General features: G+C 36.9%; 1 protein-coding gene across 5 annotated transcripts; it reads left to right on the forward strand.

Moving 5' to 3' along the window:
• Positions 1-1,216: 1,216 nt before the first annotated feature.
• Positions 1,217-18,233, forward strand: LOC125679421 (UDP-N-acetylglucosamine--peptide N-acetylglucosaminyltransferase 110 kDa subunit-like). Of its 5 annotated transcripts, none has more exons than XM_048918641.2 (21): positions 1,217-1,665; positions 3,408-3,558; positions 3,786-4,029; positions 4,517-4,585; positions 6,351-6,467; positions 8,003-8,082; positions 8,390-8,479; positions 8,938-9,043; positions 9,210-9,350; positions 9,481-9,581; positions 10,059-10,212; positions 10,396-10,497; positions 10,739-10,918; positions 11,169-11,327; positions 11,566-11,781; positions 13,022-13,291; positions 14,827-15,009; positions 15,450-15,737; positions 16,213-16,330; positions 16,452-16,575; positions 16,854-18,233. In XM_048918641.2, exons 1-21 carry the CDS (start codon positions 1,632-1,634, stop codon positions 17,026-17,028), a joined length of 3,102 nt encoding a protein of 1,033 aa, XP_048774598.1. In that variant the 5' UTR covers positions 1,217-1,631; the 3' UTR covers positions 17,029-18,233. The 5 variants fall into 5 exon arrangements, with proteins under 5 accessions (XP_048774598.1, XP_048774597.1, XP_048774599.1 ...); XM_048918640.2 differs by having other exon boundaries at positions 1,320-1,671; XM_048918642.2 differs by having other exon boundaries at positions 1,323-1,982.
• Positions 18,234-18,496: the final 263 nt, after the last annotated feature.

Consider the following 18,496-nt stretch of genomic DNA (forward strand, 5'->3'; position numbering starts at 1 on the left):
CCGCGATTTACCTTAAATTTGAAAATTTGAGGGGGACCCACCATAAATCCGCCACTGGTTGTATTGGCAAACTAGATCGTTATTTAAATAACGATCATAGAATTTGCTCATAATTCCTATAAGCAATACAACATAGAGAGTTGAGCAACCACGGACCCCTGGATATACCAGAGGTGGGATCAGGTGCCTAGGAGGAGTAATCATCTCCTGTCAACCAGTCACATCCGCCGTAATGAGCCCTATATATATATATATATATATCTTGATCAGGTAAACGGAGTTATTCGTAGTCAAAATCAGTGTGCCAAGAACGGCCTAACAATCGGTATGAAACACGTCAGACAGCGTTTGACCCAATGATAGGTTGTATTGACGAACTAGATCGTTATTAACGAATCGACGATATAATTTGTGAAATGCTGACTTTTTAAAACTAGACTAGCAGTTGGAACCCCTGCACCATCAACTTGTTTGTCAGTATAGCCTGTTTCGATTAAAACTGACCATACGAAGAACAAGCTCTTGCGTATCGAATCAGTGAGAGATATAAACACCATAATTATGCAGGTGATAATGGAATATTGCTACATAAATATGGGAAGTTGACGATGGAGAAGCTGAAATCATTCCGTTTGTCATAAAGTTGAGTTGTTAGTTTGCCGTTAATATCTACTTTCAATAAAATATCTAAGTATGAAGCAGAAGTGGACGACTCTGTGGTGTCTTTTATTTCGAGATCACTGGGATATATTGAATCGACATATGAATGAAATGTGCCGCTTTACCAATATAATTGTTATTGTGCTTTAAAATGTAAATAAATCATTGTCAACGTCAATGAAAATTATTATTGTTAATAGATAACACGACGTCGATATATCTAAATGTTGAATTGAAAGCTACAGCAAGAGATTTTTTTCTTCTCATGTAGAAGTTTTTGAATAAATTCTGCTTCATATGAATATAAAAACAGATCAGATGTATAGCCATAGGACGGAGCTCCCAGAAGTGTACATTGAATTAAATAAAATCCTTAGGTCTTGTATCAATTCGATATTCATAGATATTGTTCTTTAAATTATTCTGAAAAGATTCAACAGGCTACACCCTGCTTGTTTTCTTTGATCCGCCTATAGTTTGCACCCTTTGCGCACTGCACGATACACGTTGGGGAAAGATTCGTCATGTGACCATATACGTCACAAATTTTTGCAAAACGATGTTTATGCATTCCTTTCTTATCAGATTACTTATTAATGTACTATAGAAATAAAACTTATATTTGAATACTTTGGAGAATAATTGAAAACGTGACTCTTGAAATTTGTTCGATCACCATGTCTTAGAGCAGTTACAGGCAATAATTTAACTGTGTGACGTCAAAGTTTTTGAATATTCATGAGCAGCTTGCCCCTCAAGAAGGTGTGTGAAGCACGAAGACTACGAAGACGAAGACGCGATAAAAGCGTCGACCAAGTTTAATTTCTTTTTAACATCCATGTATTTGATGATAGAATACTCCAACGTGGTTTGATAACATCTTAAAGGGAGCATTGTTATAAGGACGCAGTTTTCTTCACAAGAATCCGAAAGGATTGCATTTGAAGTCGCCATTTTTCACAAAGGAAATTATGCCAACGATGGCTCAAATCACGGACACGACAGGTACCGGTTTGTATTTGCATTTCTGGTATTATTATTCATTATTTGTGCGTACTGCAAAACTAAAACATGTAAAATTGCTGATGAAAACATTTACCCCAGCTCCTGTCTAGGCTAGCATGCGTTCAACCTAGGTCCTATGATAGATTTAATATTGTTTGATAATTTTTGTTGGATTACATGCCCACCCGTTTTTATGTTTGCAAAATAATGGAAATGACGAACTGGAAGTTAAACATGTGCAACCAGATTTTGCTGCCTTGCTAATCGAAAACCTTCAGCACTAGATGTAGAACATGGCCATGGGAAGACCCGGATATGTAATTTCATAATCTTATTATCATGGTTTAGATGTATGATACGGTTTATTTAATCAAAATTAGATCTAGATACAATGTGTGAAAAATGATTCGGTCAAGGTTGACGTAAAGTTAGCGAAAGAGAGTTTAAACAACCAAACATCTTGATAATTTTTCTAATCTACTACTGACTGCTAGACAAGTTAAGAATTATCAGACAGAATTAAGAAAAAGGACCTGAGATTTTGATTCAACTTCTTTTATTTTCTTGCAGTGACTACATGACAGTACAAAACATGAACTTGTTTTTAACAGCTCACTTTTATTAGACCACACAGGATTAAACTCTCTTATAATTTTTTACCGGAAAAGTCGGATGCTCCGACTAATTTCGTGTTAGCCTGTCCACTTTTCTAAAACTTTATAACCTTGGCTACATGTTTTGATCGGGGGGGGGGGGGGGGGGGGGGGGGGGGGGGGATAGGGATTTCATATTTATATGCCTCATGACCAGTCCTTTCATATGCATCATGGTATCAAAACTTTTTATGTGGTGACCTTGGACTTTGACCAACTTTTCAAAAACTCAACCTTTTTAACTAAAGGGGATAAGTTTAGTAGAGCCATGTTTCCCAGGGAGCTATTTTCTGACAGCTATTGCTTATTCATGGGCGAGTGCAACTTCAAAGAGTCTCCATTATCTAAAAATGTCGATATTTCCCCCACATCCATAGCACACAGGGTAGGTTTTCAAAGTGGGTTAGTTAGTCATAATTTAAGACCATTTGTGAAACAGACACCAGGATTTTAATACAACTGATGTCTTATTTTTCGTCTGCATTTTTAGAGGATAATACACATTAGTCTCAGACAGGTAAACAAATGTTGACAAGTTAAGTTATTCTCTCAAAATTATTTATAACATATTGTACATGAGGACAATAAATAATATACAAAATAAAACACATTTCTGGTCAAAGATCAAGATACAAGTTGTACAGGTTCAGAAGTTGAAAATTAGGAAGAAACGTGAAGCATAAAATTCATGGAGGACAGGTTAAATCATATCTTTATACTAAACATGCATTATAAATTGAGGACACCTTACTGTCACATAGTTGCACAAGACTAACATGACTAAAAGTACTGCTGGGTAATTATTGGTCACAAACATTTGATTTAACTTTTAACAGTTCTAGTAAACATATTTTATTATTGTTAACCTAACTGCAATGACCATGAATTTCAAGATAGAAATTCATTTTTTCATAACTTTGAGAGACTTGGAAGTAAATGCGTTTGTTACAAAGCCTGAAGACGTGCATAACTGGAGCTAGCTGTTTAAATCTTTAGATATCAAGTAGAAATGTAAATTTTTAGAGTTCCTTTGCTTTACATTATTGCTTGTCCTTAGTAAGTGAAAGTCATTCTGATTTGACAATGTAGGTTTGGCAGAACTGGCCCATCAGGAATACCAAGCAGGGGACTACGATAATTCAGAGCAGCACTGCATGCAGCTATGGAGACAGGAACCAGATAACACTGGTGTTCTCCTTCTCCTCAGCTCCATACACTTCCAGTGCAGGCGTCTAGAAAGGTACACCATAAGGAAACAAACAGGAAATAGCTTTCAGAGTTGTTAATGACCAACTTTATGAAGCTCATGTGTGGAATATATACATGTGGTTTTAGATGTATTGCATATAAATTTTGTGATTGTATTCATTAATCGAGATATTTTTTTGTTTGTTTGAAAGAAATCAACTTATTTTCAGAGTATTTTTCCTGACTTCAAATCATATCTAGTTGAATGTGTTTGTGCAGGTCAGCCTACTTCAGTCAGCTGGCCATTAAACAAAACCCCATGCTAGCAGAGGCATACTCCAATCTCGGAAATGTATTCAAGGAACGAGGCCAGCTTCAGGAAGCACTAGAGAATTACAGGCATGCCGTCCGACTGAAGCCAGATTTTATTGATGGTTATATCAACCTGGCAGCTGCCCTGGTAGCCGCTGGAGACATGGAGCAGGCTGTGCAGGCTTACGTTACAGCTCTGCAGTATAATCCGGTAAGTCTTGTTCCCTGCCAAAGTACAACCTGGTAAGTCTCGATAATTGTTACAGCACAACCCAGTTAGTGTCTGTACTTGTGTGTCCATGGCTGCTGAATGACCTGAAGTGTTAATAGTAGTAGTATAGAATTGAGAAATGTTGTAAGTCAATGTACTGTAGCTTTTAAGAATCAGTTGAGAATTTTCCAAAGTAACTAGATAACACCTATGTTTTTACTCAGCACCGTTACAAAGAATAGCCCTTCTGCAATCATCGAATTAACGACCTTTAAACTTCTTTATGATTTTTTAAGTCGTAGAGTGAAAGCATGATTGCCTCATGTATGGTTTAAACATTCCGAGTCGTTTGAAACAAAAAGCCAAATGTTTTATAAACAAAGAAAACAATGATTTTTTTTTTTTTTAAATTTTTAAATACGCACAAAATGTAGTCAACTTGTGAGTCACTAGAGAGTTTGTTGATGATTTGTGTTGTGTATTCCAGGATCTTTACTGTGTGCGGAGTGACCTAGGAAATCTTCTCAAGGCTCTAGGAAGATTGGATGAAGCTAAGGTATGAATTGCATCAGTTCTATATTTAGCGATGTCGCAGCTGATCGGATGATGCCTTGGTTCTGTCAATGTTAGTTTTGTTGATCTGTAGATACAAATGACTTTCAATCAAAGACCTCTAATGGAGGAAGATATTTCATTTTGCAAATAAGCAGGAACATTAACTTTAAGTTTTTAAATTCATACAATTGTCTAGAGATCATGTCGTTGAACAATGTAAACAAAAACTTTGGGGTTTTTTTTGTGTGGTTTATTTTTCTTTGCTTAAATTTTGCAAAATGAAAGACATCTTGTTAATTTTCTTTCCATTTAGATGTGTGATTAGTTATGAAGATAAAATGCTCACATTGAAACAGGGGGAATTAAAAACAAATGTGTCACAGTGATGTTAAAATGTTGAGAGCCAAAGGCTCCATGCAAAATGTTTATCTATAACTACAATTTTCAATGTGGAGTTTATCCTTATAGCTATGGAATGCAGCTGCCGATCGGTATCAGCCAACCAACTTGACGATGCAAAACATTTCAATACATTGCTGTTCTCTCCAGCTTCTCCTTTTCCTGTATTTCATGCAGTTATGTCAAAAGTTTTAGAAAAGTACTTGAAAAGTCAACAGAATATTGAAATGTTTTGAAATGTATTTATATTGCATATAAGGAAAGTCATTTGTGTCTGAGGTGTGTTTTCTGTGATAAATAATTTTGTGATGATTGTACGACATAGACTTGTGAAATCAATAGAGAAGTTTTGCCAAGATTATTACAAAATCTTTGCAAAAGAAGAGCAGTTAAATGTTGATATGATATGGAAATTGATTTGGTTTTGACATGTTTTTCTTTTTGTTACTAATTTCCACTTATTTTGCCATTAATCTGAGCATTTTCTTTATAATTTCTGTAATAGTATACGAGGTACCACGCCTCCATCCTGGAACAGCAGCTGTAAATGCTACACCTGGTATGACTCTTTATGGTAATTATTGCCAGAAAAATTTGGTGTTCTAGTGATAAACTGGAGGTATTGTATACTACATGTGTATGTAGTCTCAACTCTTATAAAAATCCTGTAATGAAAGAAATTCTCAGTGGTTACAAAATTCAATGACATCTTTTTCAGAAAAAAAAAGACAATCTATTTATAAACTTTCTTTGATTGAAAAAAAAAAATCCATCTCTTCCATGACCTAGATCTGCGCGCGCCCATTGTCCTGTCGCTGCGGCCGCAAGCGGAACACATCCTTTTGACAGACTTGTCAGTCAGTATTCAGTGTCGTTGAATGCTAATGAATTTATGATGTTAACATTAAATATATTTGATGGACAGACTTGTCAGAAGGGTTGTTTGTTTACAACTGGTTTGATTCCATGAAGTAGTTGAGAATTGACCGACAGTTGACCAACATGTTCAGGGTTTTCAGGGGCATGATGTACAAGCGCTAAAGGGAATCGCTCCCAATGTCATATGTCTTAAAGTCTTGACTGCTTCAATCTAATGGTTTCTGATGTCCACATGCCTGCATATAAACTGAAGACTAATGCTGTTTTGATTGAATGACTGATTTTTAATTTGTACTCTGAAAGCAGAAAAGATTGCATATATTTGTTTGATGAAAAGTGCATGTTGATACCAGGGATCATGTTATTTGCTCAAACTGTTGTAGGAATTTGCGCATATGCTGTTCGCTTCTGCTGCGCGAGCTATTGCGCGGAATCTGTAAATTTAATAGTTGTCTGATTTTTTTTGTTCTTTTTTTCTTCCAATTTAGACATGTTATTTAAAAGCAATTGAGACCCAGCCAAATTTTGCTGTTGCATGGAGTAACTTGGGATGTGTTTTTAATGCACAAGGAGAGATTTGGCTAGCAATTCATCATTTTGAAAAGGTACAGCTGTGTAAAAATCAATTGAAATGTTGTTTATGTTTATTCAGTTATCTGAGTTATTGTGACTATCCAGAGAGTTTTGTTTCCCTTTTTGTCCTTGGGGAGTGTTTTTCACACCAATTTTAAAAGCTACCCCATCATCAATATTTTGAGATATTGGGGGATTTCTCTCTTCCTTCAAAAAATTATGTCACTATTGATTTTTTGTAACTATATAGCTTTTTTTCCGCGAACTTTTTACATAATACTTTGAATTGTGCAACATGACATGTGCGTCATGAAATTGGCATTATCAGGGTTAATAAAAAGCTTAATTGAATGTCAAAAACATCCTGTTATTTTCATACATTTGTTTCACTAAGAGATGCTATAGTAGGTCATACAAGAAATATTTTATTACAAAATTGATTTTATAAAGTTAAAGACTAAAAAACTTTGTTTCCTTCATGTTGGGCATATTTTGACACCAATAGAATTTTTGTGCAGTGCAACTGCTGATTTGGTAGTAATTTGAAATGAAAAACAGTGTTGGAATAAGGACTGTTCCAGAAATGATCAAATGGGGAGGTCGGGCGGCAAATGATATTTTTTTGTGTGGGTGGTCATATTTTTTCATAGTTTATTTGGTCCGTGGTTGGACTGTTAAAAAAATATTTATTATGGGTAGTGGGTAGTTTCTATTGTTTTATTTTGTGCCACGTGGGTGTTGAGTTTTCAGAATATTTTTATTGTCGCTCTTGTCGTGTTGGTTACAAAATGTCGGAGGGAAAATTGAAAACGTGCTTTCGAAATCGGAAGTAACATAGAACTATTCGAGATGTCGCTCTTTGCAGCGCATAACTTTCCATTACAGCACTCTTCAAATTAGAGGTGCATTTAGTAGGGTCCCTTTGGACGTGATGGCGGCGAACTCGGTTCTGTAGATTATTACAGTTTACAGTGCATCGATTTTGGGAATATTTTGAAACCAATAGGTATTCCGTTTTCTAATAAAAATAGGCAAACCTTAGTTGATTTATACGAGGGTACCGATGCGTTATATTTATCAGTCAGTGTGATGGTGATATAGAGGCCTCCGGGTGCGGGCTCCATTAAAAGACGAACGATTCGTGGAAAAACATATCCATACCCATTTCATGATAATAGCATCGTTTGGACTCCCAATCTTTCCAACATTCCCGCCATAGATGCCTTTGATTGTTGATGTGACATCGTTTCTTCAGAACTACTGTGATACAATGTCGCACAGGCATTACCGCATCATTGACTAGAATGTAGAATGTTTGTCCCGAAAACCTCGCGAGATTTGTACCGTTTTCATTTTTAAAAGATATTTTTGTGGTGGGTCTGGTTAGTTTTTTTTTTTTAATTAGATGGGTCATTGTAAAATGAGTTTATCAATTTGATGGGTCATGGGGTAATTTTTTATTTTATTTTTTATGGGTGCTTGGTATATACAAAAGGTGCCTCCCGACCCCCCCCCCCCCGTGTATTTATTTCTGGAATAGCCCTAACTCTATATTGTTCTTTTTCAGGCTGTTGCACTTGATCCAAACTTTTTAGATGCATATATAAATTTGGGAAATGTACTAAAGGAAGCCAGAATATTTGACAGGTAAATATTTGAAGAATTTATGTACTTCATTGATTATGAAGGGATTTAACTTACAACGAAGTGCTATTTGCCCACCTCAGGCAGAGAATTGTGTATTTATGTCTGATTGAATAATTCCAGCTGTGCTTTGAATACAAATATCAAGTAGAAATTCCTAAACTATAAGAACACAGTAACATCACTGCTGTTGATTTTTACGAGTTATTAGAGTGAGGATGACAGTATAATCGCTAATACAAAGATGAGCAGTGTGGTCCATGGGCCTGATGTACTTTCTGTGAGTAATCTACTTATGCAATTATTTCAGAGCTGTGGCAGCCTACTTGAGAGCGTTAAACCTGAGTCCTAATCATGCTGTAGTGCATGGAAACCTAGCCTGTGTGTACTACGAACAGGGGTAGGTATCTTTTATTCTGTACTTGTATCATAACTTGTCTTACCAGCATGTGGTGCTGTCTATATGGCATGTTACAGAAGTTTGACTGTACCATGATCCAGAACGATATTTTTCATTCATTCATTTAATTGTGTGTTATTGGAGTGTCTGATTTAGAAAAGATTTTTTGAAGTGAACACCAGTTTTAGATGACTGTAAAAGTAGTTATTTACGCATATGGGAAATTTACACTAATTATCGGTCACGTAATCATGTAAATTTCCCCCATGCATATACATATGTAGATATTTGATCTGATATGTATTATATTCAGTTTCCACATATTTTTACCCCACACGTAATGTTGGACGATGAAAAACGCGTACTCAACCCCCAGCGTAAATAATCGTTTATAGTTTATATGGTTTTCTGGTGATATGTATGTATTCTCCACTGTTATACCCCTCTCCTGGTTTCAGATTGATTGACCTTGCCATTGACACCTACAAACGAGCAATAGAGTTACAACCCAACTTTCCCGATGCCTACTGCAATCTGGCTAATGCACTCAAGGAAAAGGGCAAGGTGTGTGTACAGAACAAAGTTGGATTTCTTGTTCTGTCCTTTATGGTTATTTATGTATGTTCAATATGGATTAAGGTGACACTTTACCACATGTGGCAAACTGAAGATGTTTTGAGTTTTACTATATGTGTATGGATATGTAATTGTATCACACTGTTGAACCTAGGTGATCGAGGCTGAAGAATGTTATAACACAGCACTGAAGCTGAGTCCAACACACGCAGACTCCTTAAATAACCTAGCGAACATTAAGAGAGAGCAGGGCAACACAGAAGAGGCGGTCCGACTCTACCTCAAGGCATTAGAGGTCAGTCGCAGCTTAAATATACAGCATACATCATGTAGGACAAAACTGCTGTGTACATTGATGAAATGTTTGAAGATGAGTTCTCTTGTGAAATGGAGTGGAAGTTAATGTGAATTGTGCATATTTGTAGGTGTATCCAGAATTTGCTGTAGCACATTCCAATCTTGCCAGTGTTTTACAACAACAGGGAAAATTGCATGAAGCCCTGATGCATTACAAGGAAGCAATAAGGTTTGCATATCAGTAAACAGTGAACCCTTTATTTAGAAATACTGTATACCAACTTATATTTTCATGTAAGAAATTTTTGAGAGGTTCGTAAGAATCTCGTCATTGCGAATATTTCTCACTGCGAACCAGTCCTTTAATGTTTCTTGTATGTACGATAATCTCCAAGATAATCTCGATCACAAAACTTAGTCGCTGTGGACCAGCTCATCACTAGTAGATCGCAAAAATAAAGTGATCGTGATTAAAAGTTGTTTAGAGAAGCTGATAGGAAATCCATTCATGACCACTGTATTTGATAGTGAACCACATGACAGCTTTGTGGCAACGTAGATTTGCAGGATAGATTCTCTTGCATAGATGTAAATGTTGTATTTTCTAATGTTTTTCATAACAGTTGGTGTTTTTCGTAATGGTTTTGTGTCTGTTGTGATGATGTATCTTTCGTTGATATGTGCAGCAGTAAGCTATCTGTTGTAGAATTTCTCCCACCTTTGCTGATGCTTACTCCAACATGGGGAACACCCTGAAGGAGATGCAGGATATCCAGGGGGCACTGCAGTGCTACACCAGGGCCATACAGATCAACCCGGCCTTTGCTGATGCCCACAGCAACTTGGCATCAATACACAAGGTAGAAAACACACTGCAATCTGGTATCTTTACTCAACTTTGCACAAAGATCTGTACTGTATATTCACAAGTTTGAAGGGCATACTTAAGAACGGACACCAAAAATCGTACAGAATGGAGAATAATTTATGATAATGGCATTTCTGAGAAGATTCTTTAAATTTTGTTTTTCCACGTTTCGTAGGATTCTGGAAATATCCCAGAAGCTATAGCCTCGTACAGAACAGCACTGAAACTAAAGCCTGATTTCCCAGATGCCTACTGTAATTTGGCGCATTGTCTCCAGGTATGGAAATGTTAACTACATTCTATTTAATGTGTTTAATTTATTGTAAGTACAATTACTTTTATGGGCGAGAAAAAATTGATCTTTCAATTCTTGATGATGTGGACAGATCACCCATTTTCATTACGTTGATTAAATCAATCATCACGGAATAGATTTCATCCCGATGCAGCGATAACCAAGTTTCTTTGCCTACATGTATCTATTGACAAATTTTGTAGTATGGTTTAATTTTATGCAGATTGTATGTGATTGGACAGACTATAGCTCTCGTATGAAGCGCCTTGTCCACATAGTGAAGGACCAGCTAGCCAAGAATCGCCTGCCATCAGTTCACCCACACCATAGCATGCTGTACCCACTGTCTCACAAGATGAGGAAGGCTATCGCTGCCAGGCATGCCAATCTCTGTTTGGAGAAGGTAGGGGCATGAATTCCTCAAGTTTCTTAGTGTTTATGTGTTTGTGCTACTTTAGTTTAATTTCCCAAATTTGAAACTTATTTTATATTTCAAATTCCCAGAATATGTCTTAACAAGTCATCAGTTCCCACAATATTCCAATGATATTAAAATTCTCAATATCTTTTTTTAAAGTTATTTCAAATATGTGTCCATCTTCAAAATAGGACATATTGCTATTAATAATCTACTGATGCTTCGTTTTTCACAGATTAATGTGTTGCACAAACCAACATACGACCATCCCAAGGAGCTGAAGGAACTCAAGGGACGACTTCGCATTGGCTATGTCAGTTCCGACTTCGGAAACCACCCTACCTCCCATCTCATGCAGAGTATCCCGGGCTTTCACGACAGGGACAATGTAGAGGTATGCAACATGAGGGAATGTTATGAAATGTTGTCTTTTTTTTTATTAAACTTCTACACAGTCCTAATGTATCTCCGTCATTTCAAGTACAGTGTATGTGAATTGAAATCTGGCCTAAATCTCCTGCACTTAAAAATATATCTAATATAATGTCATTCTGAACTCAGTCCATCATTATTTGAGACCATAGAAGCTATGTGATAAAAAAAAGAATATATGGTTAAATATTTTTTGACAGATCTTCTGTTATTCCCTGAGTCCTGATGATGGAACTACCTTCCGTGCAAAGATCAACGTAGAGGCCGAGCACTGTATAGACTTGTCACAGATTCCATGCAACGGCAAAGCTGCTGATAGAATTCACGCCGATGGAATCAATGTTCTTGTGAACATGAATGGATACACGAAGGGAGCCAGAAATGAACTGTTCGCTCTCAGACCAGCTCCTATTCAGGTAAAAATCTCACTGTCCTACATGCACACCTCAGACCAGCTCCTATTCAGGTAAAAATCTCACTGACCTACACACACATCTCAGACCAGCTCCTATTCAGTTAAAAATCTCATTGTCTTACACACACGCACCTCAAATCAGCTCCTATTCAGGTAAAAATCTCACTGACCTACAAACACATCTCGGGTAAAAATCTCCCTGTCCTAAACAAACACCTTGGGTAAAAATCTCCCTGTCCTTCGCACACACCTTCTTCATAGGAGACCATATGCAGATGTTTCCTCACCTCAAGGAGAAGATTTTAGGTTTAAATAATCTCACTGTCCTACACACACATCTCGGGTAAAAATCTGTCCTACACACATCTCAGACCAGTTCTCCTGTAGGTTCATAATTTCACTGTTGTACACGCACATCTCTGACCAGCTCCCAATAAGGCCAATAATCTCACTACTAAATACCATCTATTCAGGTATATAATGTCACTGCTCTTCACATGCATCTTGTACCAGCCTCTCTATTCAGGAAAATTATCTCCCTTGTCTACATGCATGTAACTTGTGTTAATATGAAGGGAAAATGATTTCGCTTTTCTACACACATAAAAAGTGTGTTGTATTGTGATATGGAAAATGATTTTGCTCCTCTACACGTGTTTGTGTGTTATTGTGTCGCCTGCGTTACGCAGTGGCGACATATAGGGATCACTATCCGTCGTCTTGCGTCGTCGTCTGGTGTCGTCGTCGTCACAAAAAATTTCTGTCAGTTTTCTCAAGAACCACATGGGGCAACTCCCTGATATTTGGCACAGAGCATCAGTGTGGCCAACTGTATTGTGTAAGACATTTTCGAATCTGTCGCTTATCAACTTCCTGTTTGCCGGGACTTAGAATTTTTTACAGCAAAAAAATTTGTCACAGTTTTCTCAAGAACCACATGGGGCAACTCCCTGATATTTGGCACAGAGCATCAGTATGGCCAACTGTATTGTGTAAGACATTTTCGAATCTGTCGCTTATCAACTTCCTGTTTAGTGACAAAAACCATTTCAATAATTTACTTTTTCAACATTATACGTGATATATTACATATAGAATGAACTAGCAGGCGACACATGTCTTCCGGGGAAGACTTAATACTGCGTATTGAGATAGGGTAAATGATTTACATGTGTTGTGAGGAGTTGGTTGATGCAGATGTATGGTGTAAAATTTACATGTATTTGACTTTGGTTTGGTAGGTGATGTGGCTAGGCTACCCAGGAACAAGTGGAGCCACTTTCATGGACTACATCCTGACAGATGAGGTGACCTCGCCCCTAAATCTTGCTGAGCAATACTCAGAAAATCTGGCCTTTATGGCCAACACCTTCTTCATAGGAGACCACATGCAGATGTTTCCTCACCTCAAGGAGAAGATTTTAGTCGAAGTGGATGGGAAGGTGTCTGACAACAACATCATATTGAATGGGGTCAACCTGGAACCCCTCAAGCAGAGCGGTATTCTCGAGGTCAGTATATATTACTTAAACCACCTTTACATCTCCACTTTTATCAATCAAATATATGTATTTATATATGAGGTGTGCATGAATCAATCATAATGCTGTTTCACTTCATCATTAGAAACTGAAACATCATTTAATGACATGGTCAAGGTCGAATAAATGTATGAATATTTATCTGGGATATAACTTTGTAATGGAGAGACATTAGAAGTGATGATCTGAATGACTACATTTGAACTTGCTCAGGGCTATAGACGATCCATTAAATGTACTTAGATCATCACAAACATAAATCATATCAGTCATTTAGATCATCACAAACATAAATCGTATTTGTCATCCAAGAGCTGCGTCACTCAATCAAAGTAATTCAGAATATACTTAAGGATGTGCATTGGGATTATGAAAGTCGGGTATGAGCAAGAACTTTGTTGTGTGTGTATCTTGGATTTACAAGGCTGGATTATATAGAAGAATACAATGTCCAGATATTCAGTTTTTGTATTGCCTGTGAAGCACAGTCAAACTTGTGTTCTACTCTGTTCATTTGTCACACTATAGAACTTTTAAAGTTGTAAGGGATTGGATATTAGATATTTAGGCTTAGCATACATGTAAAGGACTGGACATTTGATATTTAGGCGTAGCATACATATTTCTTTTAGTCGACTCGTATAGCGAGCTACTATGTGGCATCGGGCCCGTCCTGCTGATTTACCACTTCATTACCACCCTTATACGCAGCTGAATATAGTTTGACTGGCGGTGTATGTTAATTGATTGTTAAATGAAAATGTTTGCCGTGCACTTAAAATTCTTTGTCAGTGGAACACACACATTATTTGTGAAAATGTAATAGAATCAGGCATCGATAGCAAGTCTGCAACTAAATACAGTTGGGAGAAGATGAGACTGGATATGAAAGCAGACACTGCATGTCTCTCATTTAGGACTGAAACGATTTACCAATACTGTTAAATATGAAGGCTTGATTCAATGTTCGATTCATTTCCTTGATTTTCGGTTTGATACGTTTAATACAAACGGTTTCAGTAAAATACATCAGGCTTGGCCTGTACTTATTATTTTTAACTGCATGAGGGACAAAATAGCGTCAAATAAAGTTCAAAATATTGTTTGCTTTGAGGTTGATGAAAATAATAATGAACTTTATCAGTTTAAACTACAGAGCCAACAGGTATCTTACCGTTTTGCAGTTTTGAAACAATTTGCTTTTAAAATTAAGATTTTGATTCTTGGTAATGAATTTTTTCTTCGATGTCATTATTGTTTACTTCTGTAAATTGTATCGTATTGAAGATATTGAATCATGGCATAAGTATTGCAATATGTATCGTATCGTTTCAGCCCTAGTCTCATTGAGTTAAAAGTTTGTTAACATGTTTATTAAAGTTAATGTATGATATATGTAGGGGTGGTGGTGGTGGTAGTTCTGTTCAGACAGCCCTGGTATCAGTTCAGGGAAGATCAGTGCAGCTAGTTTAGGATGACATAACAATATGTTCTCTTCCTTGTAGACTATTATGTACACTGCTGAGCATGGAGAGACCACAGACAACAATGATGGAAGCCCCGCCCAGGTGACCTTTGAATACATGTCCTTACCTGTACAACCGATTCTGCAGACCATGACACAAACAGGGCTGTCTCATTCATGTATCAATGATGTCATTGTCCAAAATGGTGTTACCACCAACCAGGTACACGACACAATATTCTAATACCGTATAAGCAGAAGTTTTCGTGAAGATTTAATATTGGCGTTATTAGCGACAGTATTGAGATAGCTTAAATTAAATATCGCTAACAATTTATTCTGTATTGTAGTTAATAGTTATCTTTTTAGGAATTTAAAGTTGCTAAAATTGGTTCTCGCTAAATATATACACCCATTTCTATGGGAAAATCACTAAATTTGTGTCTCACTAAAAGTTTCACTTATACCGTATTTTTAACAATCGGCTTCCACTGTATGTACATGTATTTTCAGTTAGGCTATGTTTATTGCAAAGGTTCTTTTTGGTATTAATTGGGTTAAACACTTTTGGATGAAATTCATGTGTTGGGTAGACTTGTGACAATGTTTTTGTAATTGAGGTAGTAGTTTATCTATTTTCAATGATTCTATTATTTTTATCAGACAAACAACAAGGCTGCTACAGGGGAAGAAATCCCCCAGAACATCATCATCAGCGCCCGGTCCCAGTATGGCCTGCCCGAAGATGCAGTGGTCTATTGTAACTTTAACCAGCTTTACAAGATTGACCCTCAGACCCTCCACATGTGGATTGAGATTCTGAAACAGGTCCCTGATGGTGTACTTTGGCTGCTGAGGTTCCCAGCTGTGGGAGAAACTAATGTTCTACAGACGGCTGCCAATGCTGGACTCTCCACAGGTCGCATAATCTTCTCCCCGGTAGCACCCAAGGTATGCTATTCAACATTTCACAAATCCTCAGTGAACAATTTTTAATTGTGCTATAAACACTTGCAGTAAGTGGAATCCATTATTTGCAAATAGTTGAAGAGTTTACATGTTAAGAGAGGAATAACACACCAGAGAAATCTGATATGGATGAAAAGTGGAGGGTATATACAATGATATTTTTGAAATTGAAAAGTTTCAAATTTACCTTATTTAGTTTAAAAATGTAGATTTAGTCGAAAGTAATCTGAATAAAATTGAAATCCCCTGCTAGATTAGAATCCACAATTTACAGATCAGCAGTTGATATGCAAACCTACTACACCGCCAGGTTATTGATTAGATTTCACATGTATTGCTGATACTTATATTTTCATTCAAGTTTTAAAAAAGGAAGTCGGCCATCATGACAACAAAGTATATTCCTCCTTAAAGTCATTAATCTGTAAACTGACATTGTTGACTACTTTGTGTATAGGAGGAGCATGTAAGAAGAGGACAGTTAGCTGATGTGTGCCTGGACACCCCGCTGTGTAATGGACATACTACAGGCATGGATGTACTCTGGGCAGGAACACCCATGGTCACTCTCTTAGGTGAGAAAATACATAAATGATTCCAGTCTGGTTTCAGAAATGACACGATTATAATATAGGTATTCATATGTGACATAATGCACAATTCGTTAACGGTTGAGGTTTTTGAAACTGTTTATAGGCGAGACCCTTGCTTCGAGAGTGGCGTCTTCACAACTAAACACACTAGGATGTCCGGAGCTCATTGCCAAGACTAGTGAGGATTACATCAAAATTGCAGTCAGACTGGGTGCAGATAAGGATTAGTAAGCATTCTATCTTGTAACTTTCTCATTTTACCACAAGGGTGGTGTATCCTGATGTATGTTATGTTACTTCCCAACTTTTATTTAGGATTTGCATCGAAGTGTTTGGAGATAATTATCACGTATCTGAGAAATGCTTATAATTGATTATACGTAATTGTTTCATCTGTGCATCTATGCTTCCTGTCCCCAAATAAGTCAACAACCACCCTGAGAAGTCTTAATGTCTGGGGCTATGTGATTGGGTAAATTAGTAAATTATTGGTTTCCTTTCGCAGTTTGAAGTCGATGAGAGCCAAGGTGTGGAAAGCCAGAATAACAAGCCCCCTGTTTAACTGCAAGACTTACGCCCGGAACATGGAGGTGCTGTATAGGAAGATGTGGGAAAAATATGTTAATGGAGAGGATCCTAGTCACATTGTGGACACTTCAAAGTTCAGGAAGACATCATGATCTATTGCCGAAGTATTTGTCTCATCAAAGTGATCTGTGACTCTCCACGCCCATATGGAACTATTTCAGTAACGTTGAATTCCAAATTTGGACTCGTCAAATTGCCGTATTATATGGTCGTTACACAATAAGAACCACATCTGGACTGATCTGAGCGCCGTGTTTTAAATTGCTGATGTCTGGACCCATCATAGTACCGTGTTCTAAATTACTAATCCCATCATTTTACATTGTGTACCGTGTGGAATGTCGCAGCAATGTGTTCTGAATTCTGATCCAATCATTTTACACTGCATGTCGCATGTGGAATGTCAAAGCAACATGTTCTAAATTACTGATCCAATCATTTTACACTGGTGCCACACATGGACCTGTCAAAGCGCCCTGTTCTGAATTACTGACATCTGGGCTGATATTGTGATTTTATACTGAGATGATTATTGTGCAATGAATACCATACATGTATCTGGACCTATCAAAACAATCTTGTAACTTCCTGACATGGATCTGAAACAAGACCTCTATTTTCCACATACACATTGTATAATGTATATATATGTCTCTTTATGGGCAATTTTCTGTATAACTGGTGCAAATATTCATGCAATTTTAAAGCATAGTGTATTGTATTCAAAGTGTGTTATTTTTGGCAGTGCTATGTGTATGTGATTATAAAGAAATAACTGTATATATGGTCGATGTTGAATATACTGAACATCATTCTTCACCAGGTTAACAAACACTTGTAACTATGTAAATTGCGAATTTTATTATTGTGACCTGGTTTGGATGCTTTATCGCATTTATTTTCACCCTGTTGATTGATCTGTTCTAAAAAGCAGATAGTTTTATTTTCACCACAATGTTTGATCTGTTCTAAGAAGCGAATCGTTTTCAGATTTCTTGGCTTGTGTGTATTTTAAATTGATGGTAAGTGGTTTGCATGGATTTTAGAGATTATGATCCTATTTAATTTCTTTTTGAAAATGTGTCAATTGTGTTAAATTATTTTGAGTGATTGAACAAGTGGGTTAGTGACAGTTGTGAATATAAATGGACTTGGTGAATGTGACAGAGTAAATGTTGAACCTTCTGATGTGAACATGACCAGGCAGACCTTCACAGGGATGTACCCGGTATTCATGGAATGATTTTATGGAATCTTTTGTTAATGTCTGATGGAAATTAAAAAGTTTCAAGTGACATTTTATAGTTAGTGTTGTATATGTAGGAACAAAAACCAATGCGATAATTGTCGGTCATACTTCAGGCGCAAAACAGACGTGTACTTCAAGAAAGGGGACTCAAAGTTCAAATGAAAAACGGGAAGAGAACATAATTAAAAATTAAGATGGAATGTGTGTATGTCAGATTAAAAAAAATATTTTTGAACCATTGGACCACACACTTTACAAATGTCTTGGTGCCCTTGATTTGTACAATACTGAATAGGGAGAAGGCTTGTGAT

This window comes from Ostrea edulis, chromosome 2, assembly GCF_947568905.1.
Source record: "Ostrea edulis chromosome 2, xbOstEdul1.1, whole genome shotgun sequence".
NCBI classification, from domain to species: Eukaryota; Metazoa; Mollusca; class Bivalvia; order Ostreida; family Ostreidae; genus Ostrea; species Ostrea edulis.